At 45.6% G+C, this 21,460-nt stretch overlaps 1 protein-coding gene across 2 annotated transcripts in view; it reads right to left on the reverse strand.

The window, feature by feature from the left end:
* The window catches only part of LOC121582483 (G-protein-signaling modulator 1), a 46,038-nt gene that overhangs the window by 8,384 nt on the left and 16,194 nt on the right, over positions 1–21,460 (reverse strand). For both annotated transcript variants that reach the window (XM_041898301.2, XM_041898302.2), the window contains exons 2-9: positions 17,471–17,692; positions 16,295–16,430; positions 15,916–16,058; positions 14,906–15,029; positions 14,492–14,607; positions 14,002–14,157; positions 4,318–4,426; positions 4,055–4,169 (exon numbers count right to left, since the gene is read on the reverse strand). In XM_041898301.2, coding sequence (XP_041754235.1) covers positions 4,055–4,169; positions 4,318–4,426; positions 14,002–14,157; positions 14,492–14,607; positions 14,906–15,029; positions 15,916–16,058; positions 16,295–16,430; positions 17,471–17,692 — 1,121 coding nt within the window. The remainder of the gene's footprint in view (positions 1–4,054; positions 4,170–4,317; positions 4,427–14,001; positions 14,158–14,491; positions 14,608–14,905; positions 15,030–15,915; positions 16,059–16,294; positions 16,431–17,470; positions 17,693–21,460) is intronic.

A 21,460-nucleotide genomic window follows, 5' to 3' on the forward strand; every position in this document is an offset into this window, starting at 1 on the left:
TCAGAGACATAGTAACACGATCATCAAGGCTAGGGTTACAGTATGTACAATTATTTGATAAATATTTATCAGTTCATGACTGAATCTGTACGATCATCATAATTCATAAAAAATGTATACTGAACAAAAATATAAACGCAACATGTAAAGTGTTGGTCCTATGTTTCATGAGCTGAAATAAAAGATCCCAGAAATTTTCCAGACGCACAAAAAATGTATTTCTCTCAAATGTTCATCCCTGTTAGTGAGCATTTCTCCTTTGCCAAGATAATCCATCCACCTGATAGGTGTGGCATATCAAGAAGCTGATTAAACAGCATGATCATTACACAGGTGCACCTTGTGCTGAGGACAATAAAAGGCCATTCTAAAATGTGCAGTTTTGTCACACAACACAATGCCAAAGATGTCTCAAGTTTTGAGGGAGCATGCAATTGGCATGCTGACTGCAGGAATGTCCACCAGAGCTGTTGCCAGAGAATTGAATGTTCATTTCTCTACCATAAGTCGCCTCCAATGTCGTTTTAGAGAATTTGGCAGTACGTCCAACCGGCCTCACAACTGCAGACCATGTGTAACCACGCCAGCCCAGGACCTCCCAGGGGGGCTGCTGGGGAGTATTTACTGTCTGTAATAAAGCCCTTTTGTGGGGAAAAACTCATTCTGATTGGCTGGGCCTGGCTCCCAAGTGGGTGGGCCTATGCCCTCCCAGGCCCATCCATGGCTGCGCCCCTGCCCAGTCATGTGAAATACATAGATTAGGGCCTAATGCATTTATTTATATTGACTGATTTCCTTATATGAACTGTAACTCAGTAAAATCTTTGAAAGTGTTGCATGTTGCGTTTATATTTTTGTTCAGTATCAACAGTTTATAAACAGTTTACAAACCCCTTGGAGGGTGTTTTACTAATGTCTCTAGCATTAATGTATTACAGAGGGTTCTGTACGTGACCATTCAAAAACGACATTGCTCAACCGTGAGATAAATCTCGTAAACAGAAAACGGACAGTTTTTCCACATACAGCTCAAACAGTTGATTCCCATGAACTCTATTTAGCGCTATATGGGAGCTCAATGCAGCATGCATGGTTTTCCATGTGTGTGCTGTGGTCTTGTGATGTGCAGTGAGGACGAGGTTCAGTCAGACAGCCAGGCAAACAGACTATGAATAAGGGGCCCTTTACGAGCCATGCGCCCATAGGGAATGTTGGGCCAGGGTGTGAGCTGGAGGACCTTCACAGAGACCCAGAACAGCCCTATGTGAGGGATGGGACTGCACGTCCATTTCTGCAGTCCACTTCTCACACTTCTACCATCTGTGTAGATCTTGTTGCAGAGAATTTTCCAGCGCTGCAGGAAATGCAGATGAGCTTCGTAATTTACATAAATTCACTGAAAACCCGCACTGACACATGGTTATATGAACAGTATTGCACTTTTCATGCAGCCTACTTTTGTTTCAGCTAATAGCCTAACCACCGATCAAGCAACATTATGGACTAAACGTTCAATTCCTGTTGCTGCAGTATTCTTTTGCTACGACAATACTGGTCAAATTAAGATCCTACATATGCATCTGTCAGTCGTATGACACTTGAAAAGTAGAAAATGAAAACACTATGTATGTATTTGGTTGTATCGTTAGCTCTAGCATTATTGGAATGAATTAACAATTACAGTTAGAAAGTTATGTTATCATTATTTGACCAATGGATTTGAACCATGTGTCTGGGGCCTATTTATTCAAAGTGCGATACAAACGCCTCTTTATTTACAGTGTGTTTATGTTATGTGCGTCAGAGAACCCATTTGTGTATTTGTTTAGAGGGAAAAATGTATTTATCTACAAAGGTATGTTGGTTTCATGCTGGATTTGGCCACCCCAAATCTATCTACACTTGTTCCCTTTGGCTCACACGTGTCCCAATGTACTGACACACTGAAGAGCTATGTCTCAGACATAGACATAAAAGGAATAGACAGGACATATTTGATCATACATTACCTAACCAATAAGGCAGAACGCTACATTCCTGCATAGAGAAAACTAAACACCAATAAATCACCAGCCGGAATGTATGTTCTACTTGTTGTATTTCTATTCTGTGAGGTGGCAATGCCAGGGCCGCCCAGCATCAGGTCCCACCTAACCACAGTCTATACAGCGTGGGCCTGCTGCTCCAAACAGACGCTCCCTGTTTCAAATAAACATCCAACATGTCCTCTCCATACACAGAAAAGGGCTGTGTCCACCTGACTCACCCTTTCCTCCCAGACCTGGACGCAATGGAAGATGCAATGGCCCAGGATGATCTCAAGTGACCTCAAACATTGACCTGTCAATGTTTGACCTTTCGATTGACCTGTCGACAGTCTATCTTCATCAGACTATGTCTCACATGGCCCCTTTAGCTTTCTCCTGTCATAGCCTTAGAACATTGTTGTAGGAAGACAGAGTATATTGCCTGGATATTAGTTTACAAGCTGTCACAATGACTTAAAGGGTTAAGATAAAGACAATACATGGAGTTCCTCTCAACTCAGCACTGTGCATGTAAAATTGTAGAGTATGTAATTTGTACAACTGTACATGAATAATTAACACACATTGACAGATGAAGTGCATGTCTGTCTCGGAGAAACATTAAGAATACATTTTCCTTTACAAAGTACACATCTCCATCGTCTTATCCGTGATTGACTGAATCCAATCTCAGAACGATAGAGTTGAAATGATGATTCTATAGAAGACTCTATACTTGTACAGAAGTTTTTTTAGAGGGTCATACATTATGTATTCACTAAGACTATGGCCCTAGAGATGAATGATCAGCAGAGGAGGATTCTGTTGACAGAAGCACAGTGCTACATCATCTATCTAAGCCTGGGGCTTGGAGATATTTGCACAAGGACAAATGTATGCATCCTCTAAAGCTTATTCTGAGCTTTGCAAAAATCTCTCCACCTCTAACATTTACTGTACATACATCTCCCTCGACCGATTGAATGGAAAATGAGCTATAGCATTTCACAGAATGCTTTTAAAGTATGCACACAAACCCCTTGAGTATTCTTTACAGATTCATGGCAAATAGAAGGGAATGCTTCCAATACCATGTACAGTATATTGAAAGAATTAAAAGGCTATAATCAAGCCTTGACCTTGCTTACCTCATACTCCGGACTCGGAGAGCTATGGTACAGTTATTGTTACATTTAAATCAAATGTTGCTATAATTGCTATTAGTCTATAGTTGTATTCCATTTGTGGTGTCCAGTAAGTATCCTGGGGGAACCCATCACAGCTCCTGCCTCTCTCTCTCAACTCAGAGTTCTCCTTCTGAGCGTGTGTGAGAGAGAGTGTGTGCTCAGGGTTGTGCGTGGGGTGTGGTAAGGAGAGAGAGAGAGAGCTGGGCAGTGCCAGTGCATGTGGACTAAGGCTGGTCAGAGACAAGACTTACTGTACAGGACTTTTCATATTTATTATTACTGTCATTGCTATCACCCTGAGAAAGTATGGCTGGGTTGGATATCAAAAGAAATATATCCATCACCTTCTGTTTTTATATGTACTTCTTATCCACATAGGGATTAACTCATGTTTAAAAAAGTGCAGACATGGGTCAAATTGAAAATCTACTCTTTATAAACAACCAAAAGTAGATTAAATAATTTGGACTGTTAGTTCAGCATGTTATGATTTTGGCACTCCAGGTAGAATTATCTAGAATCATCTTACCCTCCTCAAATCCCACACTGAACCATCAAGAGGACAAACACATCTAGACTCAAACCAGTGTCTACATGGGAAACTTAATCCTTTTCCAAAAACAACTCCAGTGGTCATCATTTATGTATTTCACCAGAATCCTGTGGCAGAGAGGGGCACAGACAGCATGGTCACCAGAGGCCTTGTGTGGTCCGTAGTTTGGCGCTTTGACCGTTACACCAGACTCTGGCACATGGTCATCATTTCTATACTGTAAGTCTCCCTCTCACACTGAAAATACAAGTTCAAGGAAGAACCATAGAAAGAAATCTCCCTCTTACCTTGCACCTCGAACTCTGATCCACAGGATGAAAGGTCACTCTCGTTGACCCCCAGCGCCTCCATCAGCTGCTCCACATTCATCCTGGCAGTCAACTCGCCCTTCCTGTCCCCAATCTGAGAGTAAGAGAGAGTGAGAGAGTGAGAGAGAGACACACACCTTATTGACTACAGGTGAATGGGATTTCACTGTTCGATCATTTTCTGTCTTCACAGTAATATAACTCCTTTAAAAAGTAGTGTAGCTGCAGTGGTCACTGGTTACCTCTCTGGAGATGTGTAGGTATTTGCGGGCGTAGTGCAGGGCCTGGCGATGGTTCCGTAAAGACACATAGGCATTTCCCAGACTCCAGCAGGCACGGCCCTCTCCAACCCTATCAACACATACAGAGTTAGAGAAGGAACAAATCAAACACCATAATGATAAGCATGTTAAGTAAAGGTTTTAAGGTGTGTGTGTGTAAAGGCTCGGACACACCAAGGATACTGACTGCTGAGAGGTACACCTCTGCCCAGAGTGTCGGCAGTCAACCTTTTGTTGTTCACATAGCACAGATTCCCCACCGATCAGCCTAGCTTACTTAAGCTACATGTATGTTTGGCTTGTGCCTGCTGTAGATCAGAACTAGTAAGCTGCGCTAATGTTGTTGCGAGCTAGCTAGAATTTCTAATAAGCCCTTGCCGATACTAGCCAGATGGCCACAACTAGATATCTAGCAACATTATAATTACATCACAATGGATTTAATATAATAACATATGCCATATAGCAAACGCTTTTTTCCAAAGTGACTTACATTCGTGCATACATTTTACAAATGGGTAGTCCCGGGAATCGAACCCACTACCCTGGTATTACAAGCACCATGCTCTACCAACTGAGCTACAAAGGACTTATTTTTGAATGAAGCAGCTGCCTATTAGCTGCTGAGAATCAGTGGAGTAGCTTGCTAGCTATGTTGTGCTAACCGTTTAGCTAATGTTAGCTAGCAAGCGAGCTGGTACTGGCAGTATGGGAAAATGAATTATTTTCTTCATCATCTTGCTAGATAGCTAGCTTGGTAAATTATTTAGTGTTGTGTCAATTGTGCTGCACTAACTCTCTTGCACATACACTGGACTCTACCCACACACTCACACTGACACCCCAACACACAGACACACACACTACATAACATGCACACACATGCATACTGACGCCACACACACACACACACACACACACACACTTTCACACTCACCACATATGCTGCTGATACTGTCTTATCTATCCTGTTGCCTAGTCACTTTACCCCTACCTACAGTGCCTTCAGAAAGTATTCATACCACTTGACTTATTCCATATTTTGTTGTGTTACAGCCTAAATTCAAAATTTATTAAATAGATTTTTATTCTCACCCAACCACACACATAATGACAAATTAAAAACATTTTTTTATACATTTTTGAAAATGTATTGAAAATGAAATACAGAAATATCTAATTTACATGTATTCACACCCCTTTGCTATGACACTCCAAATTGAGCTCAGGTGCATCCAATTTCCTTTGATCATCATTGAGATGTCACTACAACTTTATTGGAGTCCACTGTGGCCAATTCGGACATGATTTAGAAAGAAACACACTTCTCTATATAAAATCCCACAGTTGACAGTGCATGTCAGAGCAGAAACTACATCATGAAGTCCAAGGAACTGTCCGTAGATCTCCGAGATATAATTGTGATGAGGCATATATCTGGGGAAAGGTATAAAACGATTTCTAGAGTGTTGAACATTTCCAAGAGCACAATGGTCTCCGTCATTGGGAAATGGAAAAAATATAGAACTACCCAGACTCTGCCTAGAGCTGGTCGTCCGGCCAAACTGAGCAACCAGGCAAGAATGACCTTGGTCAGGGAGGTGACCAAGAACCCAATGACCACTCTGACAGAACTACAGAGTTCCTTGGCTGAGATGGGAGAACCTGCCAGAAGGACAGTCTCTACAGCACTTCACCGATCTGGGCTTTATGGGAGAGTGGCCAGACAGAAACCACTCCTGAGAAAAACACACATGACAGCACGCCTGGAGTTTGCAAAAAGGCATGTGAAAGACTGAGCATAAGGCAAAAGATTCTGTGGTCTGATGAGACAAACATTTTACTGTTTGGCCTGAATGCAAAGCGCTATGTCTGAAGAAAACCAGGCCCAACTCATCACCTGTCTAACATCATCCATACCGTGAAGCTTGGTGGTGGCAGCATCATGCTATAGAGATGCTTTTCAGCGGCAGGGACTAGGAGACTGGTAAGGATAGACGGAACAATTAATGGAGCCAAATACAGGAAAATCCTTGATGAGAACCTGCTTCAGAGTGCAAACGATCTTAGACTGTGGGGCCAAGATTTAAGTTCCAACAGGACAATGACCCCAAGCATACAGCCAAAGCAACACTGGAATGGCTTCAGAACAAGAATGTGAAAGTCCTTGGGCTCTATTTTAACAAACCTAATGCAATGGTAAATCTAAGCGCAGGCGGTAACGCTATAGGTTCGGGGGTGTGTCAAATATTTTTGCTATTTTTACTATCAATTATCGGCGCACTTGCTGGTGTTGGCACGAAAGGGCTGGGTTGTGATGAATAAACAAGTTGTGGGTGTGTCGAGGCTTGGCCCCTCACTGGCCAATCAGAACGTGCTCCATGGCGAAATATGTGGTTGCTTCAGGTTGTGTATTTACGGTCTTTTATGTATTGCCTTGGAATCAACTGTAATTCCAATGTTAGTCCGTTATAGTTTAAATGGCTTACAGAAAACGAAATAGCAAAATGTAGACCTATCCCTTTGCTAAATAGGTTAACTTGAACCTATTTGCAGTCCACATTGTTCTAAGTAATTGCATGACTTCAATAGCATTCACACTGATATAGGGGCTAGGCCTACTCTAAATTGCGTTATGGCTGAGCATGGACATGCCAAACAATAAGCAACAAGCAAGATTAAATTAATTATTGATGAGGCCTAAAAAGATAATGAATAATTCTAATCAAATTCTAAACAAAACAACAACCGGTTTTAAATATCCTATGTCACTTACAGGCACCATCATTTCTCCCCGTGGGCAGATAATAATAAAACAACACAGACTATGGAGGATTTTATGCACATCCAAAACGGGACCTGCATGGCAAAAATAATGTGGGCCTGCCTACAATGCATAGATAAAGGTGAATGTCAGCTCACTGTTTTACTCCTCTCAAACTTGATATTTTAGTAAGCTTTGGTGATTAAGATTTATTTTCAAGCATTCTCAGGAGCCAAACCCTTTATCGACAGTCTTGACTACTTCGCGATGGTATTGGGCAGACAAAAAAAATAAAAGACTTCATTTAGAGGAGGGGAGGCTATGATTGGTTTTTAATCAAATAAAACTAAATGGGAAAAGACATTAGATTTTTTATGTTTCTAAATACGAAGTATACAGGCACCAAAAGTACATTAGGCTACTCTTGTTCCATGCGCATATGGGCAGTGTGCGTCACGGCTGGATATGCTGCGTTTCCGCTGTCAAATTTCATGCCATAACCAACTACTAAAACCAGCTTTTGGTTGGTCTTAAATATCTCTATCAGCGCTGCCTGAAATTAGCACTTTGGATCATGTTTTTAAGGACACACCTCAAATATTTCCACCCCACCCATCTGAGCGCAAGCGAGCTGATATAAGACAGATAAATTGCCGAACCTGGCGTTAGGGCTGAATTTTTTTTCGCAAACTAACGTGCATTTGACACTAGGGCCAATTTAACGCCAGCCAAAAATAGAGCCTCTTGAGTGGCCCAGCCAAAGCCCAGACTTGAATCCCATTGGAAATCTGTGGAGAGACTTACTTGAAGATTGCTGTTCACCGCCGCTCCCCATCTAACTTAACAGAGCTTGAGAAATTCTGCAAGGAAGAATGGGAAGAAATCCCCAAATCCAGATGTGCAAAGCTGATACAGACATACCCAAGACGACTCAAAGCTGTTATCGCCGCCAAAAGTGCTTCTACAAGTATTGACTCAGGGGTGTGAATACTTATGTAAATTAGAGATTTATATATTTCATTTTCTATAAATTTGCAAAAATGTGTCATTATGGGGTCTTTTTAAAGTGTTTATTATGTGTCATTATTAAGTCTACTTAATCCATTTTGAATTCAGGCTGAACAAAATGTGGAATAAGTCAAGGGGTATGAATACTTTCTGAAGGCACTGTAAATGTACAGTACATACAGTAGCTACCTCAATTACCTCGTACCCCTGGTATTGTAACACTCTGGCTCTATGGACGTTTATATTGAGCCAGGGTTGTTCATTTTCTTGTGTTGGGTGTATTTCATTTGGTGGTGTTGGGGATGGGTGAGTTTCATTTTGTTTGTGTCATGTGGTGATTGGTCGATGACTCCCAATCAGAGGTAACGAGTGTCAGCTGTCGGCTCGTTATCTCTGATTGGGAGCCATATATATTCTGTGTGTTTTCTCCTTTGTTTTGTGGGTTATTGTTTCTGTGTTGCTGTTAGTGTGGTTCAGTATTTGAACTTCACGTTTCGTCATTTGTTGTTTTCTTCGTGGTTGCTTTAATTTAATAAAGTCATCATGTTCACTCGCAACGCTGCGCATTGGTCTCCTCCTTCAGACGATCGTGACAGAATAACCCACCACAAAAGGACCAAGCAGCGTAACAAGCGGCAACAGGACCTACCTACACAGGAGTTATGGACGCCTCCTAAGGTCGGGACATGGGAAGAGTTATTGGACGGAAAGGATCCTTGGGCACAACCGGGAGAATATCGCCTCCCTCGTGAAGAGCTGGAGGCAGCCAAAGCCGAGAGGAGGTGGTACGAGGAGGCAGCGCGAAGGCGAGGCTGGAAGCCCGTGGAAGAGAGGCAACCCCAAGAAATTTTTTGGGGGGGCACATGGCTTGGGCAGCTGGGCAGCAGGAGGCTGCCACAGGGAGAAAAGGAGAGAAGGCTAACGGAGTACGGGAGCCATTGGCGAGTGGAAGGAGGGAAGTTGTTGTGGCACGGCATGAGAGACTGAAGTGTGTTCCCAGTCTGGTCCGGTCCGTTCTTGATCCCCAGTTAAGGCCAGTGGTGGGTGTGCCCGGTACGGACCGGTCTGTTCCTACTCCACGCACCAGGTCCACGATGTGCGTCGCCAGCCGGCCAGAGTCTGCCGTCTGCCCTAGGGCGTCTGAACTGCCCGTCTGCCAAGCGCTGCATAAGCCGCCCGTCTGTACTGAGCCTGCAAAGCCGTCCGTCTGCCATGAGCCTTCAGAGCCGTCCGCCAGACAGAATCATACACCTGCTATGGAATCAGCAGGAGCCGACGCAGCCTATGCTGGACTGGAGGCTCGGGTTCGTGACCGGCAGGAGCGGCTCATGCGGATGGGAGCCGTCCTGCTGGAGGTGATGACTGCAATCCGAGGCTGGGGTCCGCCTCCACCGCTAGCCGCCCAGCCAGCACCATCAGCCAGCCATGAGCAGCCAGATCCGTCAGCCAGCCATGAGCAGCCAGATCCGTCAGCCAGCCATGAGCAGCCAGATCTGTCAGCCAGCCATGAGCAGCCAGATCTGTCAGCCAGCCATGAGCAGCCAGATCCGTCAGCCAGCCATGAGCAGCCAGATCCGTCAGCCAGCCATGAGCAGCCAGATCCGTCAGCTAGCCATGAGCAGCCAGATCCGTCAGCCAGCCACGAGCAGCCAGATCCGTCAGCCAGCCATGAGCAGCCAGATCCGTCAGCCAGCCATGAGCAGCCAGATCCGTCAGCCAGCCATGAGCAGCCAGATCCGTCAGCCAGCCATGAGCAGCCAGATCCGTCAGCCAGCCATGAGCAGCCAGATCCGTCCAGCTAGCCATGAGCAGCCAGATCCGTCAGCCAGCCATGAGCAGCCAGATCCGTCCAGCCAGCCATGAGCAGCCAGATCCGTCAGCCAGCCATGAGCAGCCAGATCCGTCAGCCAGCCATGAGCAGCCAGATCCGTCAGCCAGCCATGAGCAGCCAGATCCGTCAGCCAGCCATGAGCAGCCAGATCCGTCAGCCAGCCATGAGCAGCCAGATCCGTCAGCCAGCCATGAGCAGCCAGATCCGTCAGCCAGCCATGAGCAGCCAGATCCGTCAGCTAGCCATGAGCAGCCAGATCCGTCATCCAGCCAGGATTCGCCAGAGCCGTCGAGCCAGGATCCGCCAGAGCCGTCCAGACAGGATCAGCCAGAGCCTTCCGCCAGACAGTATCAGCCAGAGCCTTCCGCCAGACAGGATCAGCCAGAGCCTTCCGCCAGACAGGATCAGCCAGAGCCTTCCGCCAGACAGGATCAGCCAGAGCCTTCCGCCAGACAGGATCAGCCAGAGCCTTCCGCCAGACAGGATCCGCCAGAGCCGTCCAGCCGAGATCCGCCAGAGCCGTCCAGCCGAGATCCGCCAGAGCCGTCCAGCCGGGATCCGCCAGAGCCGTTCAGCCAGGATCCGCCAGAGCCGTCCAGCCAGGATCCGCCAGAGCCGTCCAGCCAGGATCCGCCAGAGCCGTCCAGCCAGGATCCGCCAGAGCCGTCCAGCCAGGATCCGCCAGAGCCGTCCAGCCAGGATCCGCCAGAGCCGTCCAGCCAGGATCCGCCAGAGCCGTCCAGCCCGGATCCGCCAGAGCCGTCCAGCCCGGATCCGCCAGAGCCGTCCAGCCCGGATCCGCCAGAGCCGTCCAGCCAGGATCCGCCAGAGCCGTCCAGCCAGGATCCGCCAGAGCCGTTCAGCCAGGATCCGCCAGAGCCGTCCAGCCCGGATCCGCCAGAGCCGTCCCGCCAGGATCCGCCAGAGACGTCCCGCCAGGATCCGCCAGAGCCGTCCAGCCAGGATCCGCCAGAGCCGTCCAGCCAGGATCCGCCAGAGCCGTCCCGCCAGGATCCGCCAGAGCCGTCCAGCCTGGATCCGCCAGAGCCGTCCCGCCAGGATCCGCCAGAGACGTTCCGCCAGGATCCGCCAGAGCCGTCCCGCCAGGATCCGCCAGAGCCAGCCAGCCAGGATCCGCCAGAGCCAGCCAGCCAGGATCCGCCATCTAGTCAGGTGCTGCCCCTTAGCCCGGTGCTGCCCTTTAGCCCGGTGCTGCCCCTTAGTCCGGTGCTGCCCCTGAGTCCGGTGCCGCCCCTTAGCCCGGTGCCGCCCCTTAGCCCGGTGCTGCCCCTTAGTCCGGTGCTGCCCCTTAGTCCGGTGCTGCCTTTTAGCCCGGTGCTGCCCCTTAGCCCGGTGCTGCCCCTTAGTCCTGTACTGCCCTTTAGTCCGGTACTGCCCCGTAGTCCGGTGCTGCCCCTTGTCCCGGTGCTGCCCCTTATCCCGGTGCTGCCCCTTATCCCGGTGCTGCCCCTTAGGGCCGATGCTGCCCCTTAGTCCGGGGTTGCCCCTTAGTCCAGGTGGGGTTAGGTGGAGGGTGGTCATTGGGAGGAGGCTACCGAAGCAGGTTGTGACTGTGGTGGGGTGGGGATCACGACCGGGGCCAGAGCCGCCACCATGGACAGACGCCCACCCAGACCCTCCCCTAGTCCTGATGTTGGTGCGCCCGGAGTTCGCACCTTTAGGGGGGTACTGTAACACTCTGGCTCTATGGACGTTTATATTGAGCCAGGGTTGTTCATTTTCTTGTGTTGGGTGTATTTCATTTGGTGGTGTTGGGGATGGGTGAGTTTCATTTTGTTTGTGTCATGTGGTGATTGGTCGATGACTCCCAATCAGAGGTAACGAGTGTCAGCTGTCGGCTCGTTATCTCTGATTGGGAGCCATATATATTCTGTGTGTTTTCTCCTTTGTTTTGTGGGTTATTGTTTCTGTGTTGCTGTTAGTGTGGTTCAGTATTTGAACTTCACGTTTCGTCATTTGTTGTTTTCTTCGTGGTTGCTTTAATTTAATAAAGTCATCATGTTCACTCGCAACGCTGCGCATTGGTCTCCTCCTTCAGACGATCGTGACAGGTATATAGCCATATATTTTCTACTCCCTATACAGTGGGGGAAAAAAGTATTTAGTCAGCCACCAATTGTGCAAATTCTCCCACTTAAAAAGATGAGAGAGGCCTGTAATTTTCATCATAGGTACACGTCAACTATGACAGACAAATTGAGGAAAAAAATCCAGAAAATCACATTGTAGGATTATTAATGAATTTATTTGCAAATTATGGTGGAAAATAAGTATTTGGTCACCTACAAACAAGCAAGATTTCTGGCTCTCACAGACCTGTAACTTCTTATTTAAGAGGCTCCTCTGTCCTCCACTCGTTATCTGTATTAATGGCACCTGTTTGAACTTGTTATCAGTATAAAAGACACCTGTCCACAACCTCAAACAGTCACACTCCAAACTCCACTATGGCCAAGACCAAAGAGCTGTCAAAGGACACCAGAAACAAAATTGTAGACCTGCACCAGGCTGGGAAGACTGAATCTGCAATAGGTAAGCAGCTTGGTTTGAAGAAATCAACTGTGGGAGCAATTATTAGGAAATGGAAGATATACAAGACCACTGATAATCTCCCTCGATCTGGGGCTCCACGCAAGATCTCACCCCGTGGGGTCAAAATGATCACAAGAACGGTGAGAAAAAATCCCAGAACCACACGGGGGGACCTAGTGAATGACCTGCAGAGAGCGGGGGACCAAAGTAACAAAGGAAAGAATGAATGGGGCCATGTATCGTGAGATTTTGAGTGAAAACCTCCTTCCATCAGCAAGGGCATTGAAGATGAAACGTGGCTGGGTCTTTCAGCATGACAATGATCCCAAACACACCGCCCGGGCAACGAAGGAGTGGCTTCGTAAGAAGCATTTCAAGGTCCTGGAGTGGCCTAGCCAGTCTCCAGATCTCAACCCCATAGAAAATCTTTGGAGGGAGTTGAAAGTCCGTGTTGCCCAGCGACAGCCCCAAAACATCACTGCTCTAGAGGACATCTGCATGGAGGAATGGGCCAAAATACCAGCAACAGTGTGTGAAGACTTACAGAAAACGTTTGACCTGTGTCATTGCCAACAAAGGGTATATAACAAAGTATTGAGAAACTTTTGTTATTGACCAAATACTTATTTTCCACCATAATTTGCAAATAAATTCATTAAAAATCCTACAATGTGATTTTCTGGATTTTTTTTCCTCATTTTGTCTGTCATAGTTGACGTGTACCTATGATGAAAATTACAGGCCTCTCTCATCTTTTTAAGTGGTAGAACTTGCACAATTGGTGGCTGACTAAATACTTTTTTCCCCCACTGTATATAGCCATGTTATTTTCTACTCCCTATATATAGCCATGTTATTTTTACTTGTTATTCACTGTGTATTTATTGCTCATGTCACTCTTTATATTGTTTATCTTATCTTTAACTCTGCATTGTTGGAAAAAGACCCTTAAGTAATAATTTCACTGTTAGTATACACCGGTTGTCTATGAAGCATGTGACAATTTGATTTGACTTACCACCCCATTCATTTCATATTAAATTGTGTGTGTGACTGCCTGGCTAAGTTAGTTAGCAAGCTAACGTTAGCTATCTAGCCAACTAACAAGCAAATGCACATTATCAAACCTAACAAAAAATCCCCAAGCACAAAACTCCTTAGCTAAAAAAAATATGTATTATGCAGCTTTATTGTTTTAGTCACAATTCTAATGAAAAGGGGGATTACACTGGGAAAGTGACCTATTTTTTTATTTTCCTTGTCATTCCTGTCAGCTCCCCCACGTGGAGGTTTGTGCACTTTGATCGGATCAAAGTCAAGTTGTTGTCCTTTGACGAGAAGTGCGATTCTACTAGTAGTTCGTTGGTACAAGGTCGATACACAGCAGGTATGTATTTTGTTCTAGCAAGAGAAGGAACGGCCTCCTACTGTGCTAACTACCTATCGGCAGTCAGATTTCTCGGTGTGTCTGACCATTAAGTGTGCATACCTGTCAGTGAGCTCCTGGGCTATGAGGAGGTGTTTGAGGTGGTAGTCTATGGCTCTCTCGTACTGCTGCAGCAAAGTGTAGGTGTTCCCCAGGCTGTAACAAGCCTGGGCCTCCATCACCTGGTCCTTCAACTGACGAGACAGCTGCAGAGTTTTCCTGGATGGAAGAGGAATACAGGGATATGGAGAGAGAGAGGAAGAAGGAATGAGATGTATACAGAGGGAAAGAGGTAAAGACAGAGGGTGATGAATGGAGTAAGAGGAGAGAGAGGTATTTATAGTTAAAAATGTGTTTGTTCCACACAAAATTCGAATTATTTATTTTAAATGAAACATTCTTATTATAAATTAATCTCATACATTATATTGATCTTAAAACATTAATAGATTTGAATCCATGCAGGTAATCAAGTCTATGATATGGCGTAGCTCTGAGCTCCATTGGTTGATACACATCGTGTCCACTAGGTGTCAGCGTGTAGTCTGTTTACCTGTAGTACTCCGTGGCAGTGTTGAACTGTCCCAGGAAAATCAGAGCGTTGCCTAGGTTACTATAGGCTCTACGTTCAGCTGCTTTGTCACCGAACTCCTTGGCGATGGAGAGTCTCTGAACAAAATAAAGTTTATATATTTTCTTGGAAATGTATGTGTATATTGCTCACCTTGACCAGTCTTTACCCTATTGATGGATGGGTAAATTACTGTTTGGCCTGAATGCAAAACAGCTCATTCAAACAGGCAAGTTGATTTTGTGTTTTCATTCAGGGACGAAATGGTTGAGTGTGAAAATACCTTTTCTTACCATTAATTATGTTACAGTACGTCACACTATTGTGTGCGTATCTCTTTACTAGTACACATGATGGTGTTGACTACTGTCCCAGGGATATGTACATGTATCTCACCTGTCTGTGGAACTTGATGGCCTCCACAAAATTTCCCAGCAGGTAGTGGGTGTTGCCTAGGTTACCAAAGGCCCTCCCCTGAGCAGCTCGGTCGCCCAGCTCTTTGACCAGACACAGATTCGTCCTGTAGGAGAGAGGAGGACTTGAGTTAAAGATGTGTACCAATTGTGTTTTACACAAATTATACAAAGTCAAATTTTTGTTGTCTTGAACAAAACATTATAAACTTTGTACCTCCTGGTTGCACAACATAAACAGTACAGTACTTATGAAAGCTTTGACGTAGGCAACTGGCCTGTCAGTGTGTTGTCATACGAAACAGAGGGCCTGAGCAAGCCTCTCAGTATGTCCACAGGGGATTGTGTACTACAGTTTAGCCTTTTTTTGTTGTTGTACTTTTTACCCCTTTTTCTCCCCAATTGGTAGTTACAGTCTTGTCTCATCGCTGCAACTTCCTTGCGGACTCGGGAGAGGCGAAGGTCGAGAGCCACGTCCTCTGAAACACGAACCCGCCAAGCCGCACTGCTTCGGAGGAAACACCGTACAGCTGGCGACCGAAGCTACAAGGAGTCGCTAGAGTGCAATGGGACAAGGACATCCCAGCCGGCCAAACCCTCCCCTACCCTGGACGACGCTGGGCCTATTGTTCACCGCCTCATGGATCTCCCGGTCGCGGCCAGCTGCGACACAGCCCGGGATCGAACCCGGATCTGTAGTGATGCCTCTAGCACTGATCAATGCCTTAGACCACTGCGCCAGTCGGGAGGCCCACAGTTCTGTAAAGGCAATTAACTTTTATCCCACTCCTCCACAGACCGATTAAAGTAGTGTTAATTGCCTGCAGAGAGATATTTTGAAGGAGCTAATAGCCCAGTGGGATATTTCAATCATATGTATGGTGTCTATGCTGTGTGCATGCACGGGTGCGTGCCTGCTTGTGTTCTAGCGTGTTGAGTGCGTAGGTGTTCGTGTGCACATGTATAAGCGTGTGTATACAGCCTAACACTCACTCATAGAAGCCAGTAGCCCTTTGCAGTGTATCTCTGACGTCTGGTGGGAGGTCCCCAGGGTCCTGGGTACAGCCCCATAGCTGCTGCTTTCCCTTGGCATGGAACACATTCCCTATATTATACAGAGCCCTGGCCTCTCCTACCTGGTCAGACGCAAAGGGAAAAGGGAGAAAGAAATGAGCGACTTTAGAAGACAAATAGAGACATTGGAAGACATTAGGGAATTTTTCAACTGAAATAGCATGGACCACACTCAAATGTATTTTCTATACAATACGCCGTTCCTCAAAATCTGATATCAGGATTGCATCTTATAAACAGATGCAATCCTCCAATCCAATGTGATACTGGTGTGGGTTGGAGTGTCTGTGTATGCTACCTTGTCCCCCTGCTCTTGAGAGATGTCCAGGTGTCTCTGACAGCACACCGCTGCCTCGTCGAAGCGCCCCAAAACCTTCATTGTGTTTCCAAGGTTACCGCTGGCTTTCCCCTCCCCTATCCTATCCCCTATTGTCCTGTAAATAGAGACCGTATCTCATTATTAGTCATGGTTTTGAAGGCATAATCAATGCGTACATAGCCTGAGTCCCAGATCTGTTTGTGACGTCTTGCCAAATCCATTGCTCATTGTCAACACAATAACACACATGCTACTGCTTAGACTTAGAGCTTTATTGATTTGATTACCTAACTGTTTAAGTGGTCCTACCTTCTTAGGACAGGGTTCCAGTTGTCCTGCTGTTATTGTAATGTAACAAAGCAACAGCCCCTGGGTTTGTACTCGCCACCCTGCCAGGCTACCAACTGCACCCCTCTCCACAGGAGACAGGCTTAGTCATCTGAGCTAAATACCAAGGGGGTCTCTCATCAAAATGAACACTATCAAAACCTGCCTCTTTCTTCTAGGAGGGCAACAGGCATACACTTCATATTAGTGATGGGGGGTATCGATACAGTTTATTATCAGGATATTATTTTTGACGATATATCGTCGTATTGTTTTGACAATATCGCAATATTATTGTTGCACTAGTTGGCTGTACCTGCACCAAAACGCCAGCATTTTTCCATCATAGCTTGATCTCCATCTTCTTTTTAAATAGGGAGCCAATTTGTTTTCAGAACTTTTATTTCCATGATTGATCATAACGTGTTGTTTTCTCATAGCTCTCTCGTCCCTCTGCAGCAGACATATGGTGAGCAATATGTTTGGAACATTGAATCGCAATAAAATCTAATTATCTAATCACAATACATATAGAATTGTGAGAATCGCAATACATATCGTATCAGCAGCAAAGTATTGTGATAATATTGTATCGTGAGGTCCCACGATTCCCAGCCCTACTCTGTATAGTATGCAACCCATAGCTAAGGATAACTGTTTACATACTCTCTTATGCTTTATGAATGACTTCAGTCTAAATGACATATACATGCATTGCAGTCTATAAAATTGCTATTTTAAACATATTAATACCATAGGTTGAAATCCTTTCACTACAATTTGAATCCATAATCAGACATGATGTTGCCTGGAATTCCATGACCTCACCTGGCCAGAGTGAGGTCGTGTCTGTGGTACTCCAGGGCCTTGCCATATTCCTTCAGGTAGAAGTAGGCGTTGCCCAGCTGGCTGTAGATGGCACTGAGGGTCTTCAGGTCTTCTGTTCCCACCTGCACAGCCGCCTCGAAAAACGCTGTCCCCCCTTTAAAGTCCCCCGCCTTACACAGCCGCTCTCCCTCCAGGGCCAACTCCAGACACGAGGCCTCCATCCTGAACATACAAACACACACACACAGAAGGACAGAGAAAAAGAGATAACGTCAGTATTACAGCGTCAGAGTCCGAAACAGTGTGCCTATGAAGGTACCATGGCAATGGTGTCCAGAAATTGTGTCACTATAACAATGAAAGTTTATTCCTAAATGTCTCCATGGCAACAGTGTCTGAATCAATATCACTGTGTGGTTACCACAGCAACACTGTCAGAATAAACACTTACTTTGACATGAGCACCTTGGAGATGTAGCCTTTTCAGCTCCGTTATCTCATCTCTATCTCTCCATAACGCTACTGTTTAAAAGTCCAGTTTATATAGTGAAGATAACTGGCACGTCCTTTCTTCCCTGCATTTAGATTCAGTGTCTCAGCCTCCCAGAGTTGTCCGGTTCACACACTCTAGTTCAGTCTGGTTTAACCAGGCTAGTGTTGATGCGCAGCAGGTCTTAAATACCGCATTGGGAGACAGAGTGGATTTTTTTTTGAAAACACCTAATCTCCACACTGACAATAAGGAAGGAGATTGAATTCATATCACTACACACAAAGCCTCAAGCCCAATGAACATGCTCCTTGAAGTATTTCCTTGCCCCCTCAAAACACTGTATTTTTGTCAATGTTGTCCAAGCTAAATATTATTCAGTGTGCTGTAGGGCCTCCAAAGTATAGCCCAAGAGTACAATTATAAAGTGTTTGTGTTAAGTCAATATAATAACTGTTCATTTAAATTCTGAAGAGAATAGAGGAGGGCTCATATTCCAGAAATAACTGCTGTAGAGCCAGGTCCCTCTCGCCCCCCAGAATGCCTTAGTTACCATGGTTACATAATACTATGCATACCTAACCTCTTTCTGGTCTTCACATAACAGCTTGTGTCACTCAAAACTGTCCAAAATATTTGTAAAGTTAAATATTGTACAAAAAAATAAATTTTTATGGGGTGCTGCAGCACCCTCAGCACCCCTACTTCCCGCTGCTATGCCCACTGCCCTTTCAACAATGCCTGAAGCTAGATATGATTATACAGTGCAGTGAAAGACGTCTGTTTTCAAGGAAAATTAGCTCTACTTCATTATTTTAGCACCCGTGGTCTGAAATCTATTCTGGCATAGTCGCTCAACAAGCCTCATTCCTGAGACCATTTCAAGACCTTCCCCACAGTCATCTGAGAACCATTGATACGATGAAAGCAACCAGCCAATGTGGATGTGATTATGTTATCGTTTGAAAAACGCAAAAGATAATGCCACTGGTTCTTCAGCAAGCTCAGTGTAGAGTTCAGTGTAGATTAGCCCCACAGTGTAATCCATATGTAAATATGATTAGTAGCACTTTATTTTACAGTACACATTTTACATTACATTTTTGTCATTTAGCAGACACTCTTATCCAGAGCGACTTACAGGAGCAATTAGGGTTAAGTGCCTTGCTCAAGGGCACAGACAGATTTTTCACCTAGTCGGCTCGGGGATTCGAACCAGCGACCTTTCGGTTACTGGCACAACGCTCTTAACCACTAAGCTACACCACTTCCCTGGTATTTACTTAGAAATTACATTTTATTATTACACAACAATTACTCCTTTACGGCAATTTCCAAGGGATTCATTGGCAAAAACAACTTGTTAAGTACTGTAAGACTTATGACTTATGCAGCACCTGACACTATTTTGTCCCAAATAGGTTGGAAATATAATTATTTGAAATATGCAGCCAACCAATACCCTAGCAGTCAGCATCTAGGCTATATGTTGAGCAAATGCCTTAATAGTGCAGTAAAATAAAGTGCTATGTCTGAGCCTGCTGTTGGCAGGACTTCAACCAGTACCTGTGTTTCTGTTTGGTGCGGGTCTTCTCGACGTACACCCCCAGCTCCAGCCTTATGGGCCTCAGCAGGGCCCGGGGTCTGAAGCCCCGGTTGACCAGCCTGCACACGGCACTCTGGGCCCCGGTGAGATGGCAAGAGTTAGACGACATGGGGTCCCAGGTCAACTAAAGGCACTGAAAGGCACTCCTTAGCTGTAGGGATGTGTGGCGTGAGGTGGAACTTTAGGGTGGAGGTGAACTTGAATGCAAAATCTCACGTATGCTAATGCAATACACTCAAGAGTTCGGCTAGAGAATCCAGGAGAAAAACATAGCAATACGCTGCTCCCACCAGGACACACATACACACAGCCGGGTTTGAGATGGGGGCTTGATGTGTCCCTGATAAGTCTCTATGAAAGCAGATGTCAGATTCAATTAATTACTCCATAGTCGAATATGCCAGCGTTAGCAACAGTGCAGCCAGACCATTTGGACAGAATCCCATTGGAGATACAACGCACACTTTAAAGCACTGTTCCTCAGGTGTCCCCAAATGCTTCCCAAAGAACCAACGATGAACATCTGAAGCGATCAGGACAATGACAAGAATCCCCAAAACAGATTAGAACACACAAACTTCTAACAAATCAACAAAATTAGTCCTTCCAACACTGCAGATGTCTTCTATGGATATCCACAAATGTAAAACTCCCCAATTCCACAGAAGCACTATATGAAGCAGGTTAACAGGTGAATCAGTAAATGACTGTATAGTGTTGTCCTCCCTAAGTAGTATTGCATGGTCCTTCACTCAACCAGCACTGTGTGACTGAGTGCTGTAGTCGATCTAGTCCCGCTGAGCCATGCTGAGAGAAGAGGAAGTATCTTGGAGCGAGGATCCTGGGTGACGACAGTGTGACACGAGCGTCTCTCAGCAGGACCGGTGCCCCGGTGAGAGAGAGGAGGGAAAGAGAGAGAGAGGGAAAAAATAGAAAGAGGGAGAGAAAGAGAGGGAAAAAATTGAAAGAGAGAGAGAGAGAGAGAGAGAAAAAATAGAAAGAGAGGGAGAGAGAGAAAGAGAGAGAGAGGGGGAAGAGAGCGAGAGAGAGCGATACAAATACGCAGGTTTACAAATCGGAGACAAATTGAGTACACGTTTGATTTTGATTCCATTAAATATTGAATATGGAATATTTGGCATTATATTTTCGGCTGCTCTATTTCTTGAATCAGGGTGCTTTTGATGTAATGAGTAAAGAGCCTGAGTTATATCATCAGTTCTCATTTGAGTAACAGAGAGAAACAGAGAGAAGCACAGGCTTCAGGAAGGGAAAACAGGACACATTGGCTGTTGGTCTTTGAGACAGTTTCCCAGGGTTACTGGGTTGGAATTGTGTAAGATAAGAAGGCTATGATGTTTTGGGCTTAGATGGATCCTTTAGCCCCCGGAGGGACAGATTTACTAAACCTTTGCATTGGACTGATATCTGCAGTTCCTGCTTCAGCCGAGATAAACCAGATAAGGCATCTGCTGAACATAATCTGCTCATTAATTCCTTCATTTTTATTATCAGAAAAATAATTATTACTGTAGATATACAAACTATTAACATTATGAGTTCAGTTTTCGATAAGCTCCCCAAGAAAGAGTTAAAAAGTTAGCTCATTTAAATTATATGTAGCCTCAGAAACAAAGTTGATGACAGATCACCACCTCAAGCTGAACCTTGGCAAGACGGAGCTGCTCTTCCCCTCGGGGAAGGACTGCCCGTTCCATGATCTCGCCATCACGGTTGACAACTCCGTTGTGTCCTCCTCCCAGAGTGCGAAAAGCCTTGGCGTGACCCTGGACAACACCCTGTCATTCTCCGCTAACATCAAGGCGGTGACCCCATCCTGTAGGTTCATGCTCTCCAACATTCGGAGAGTACGACCCTGCCTTACACAGGAAGC

Source organism: Coregonus clupeaformis, chromosome 15 (genome assembly GCF_020615455.1).
Source record: "Coregonus clupeaformis isolate EN_2021a chromosome 15, ASM2061545v1, whole genome shotgun sequence".
Classification (NCBI taxonomy): Eukaryota; Metazoa; Chordata; class Actinopteri; order Salmoniformes; family Salmonidae; genus Coregonus; species Coregonus clupeaformis.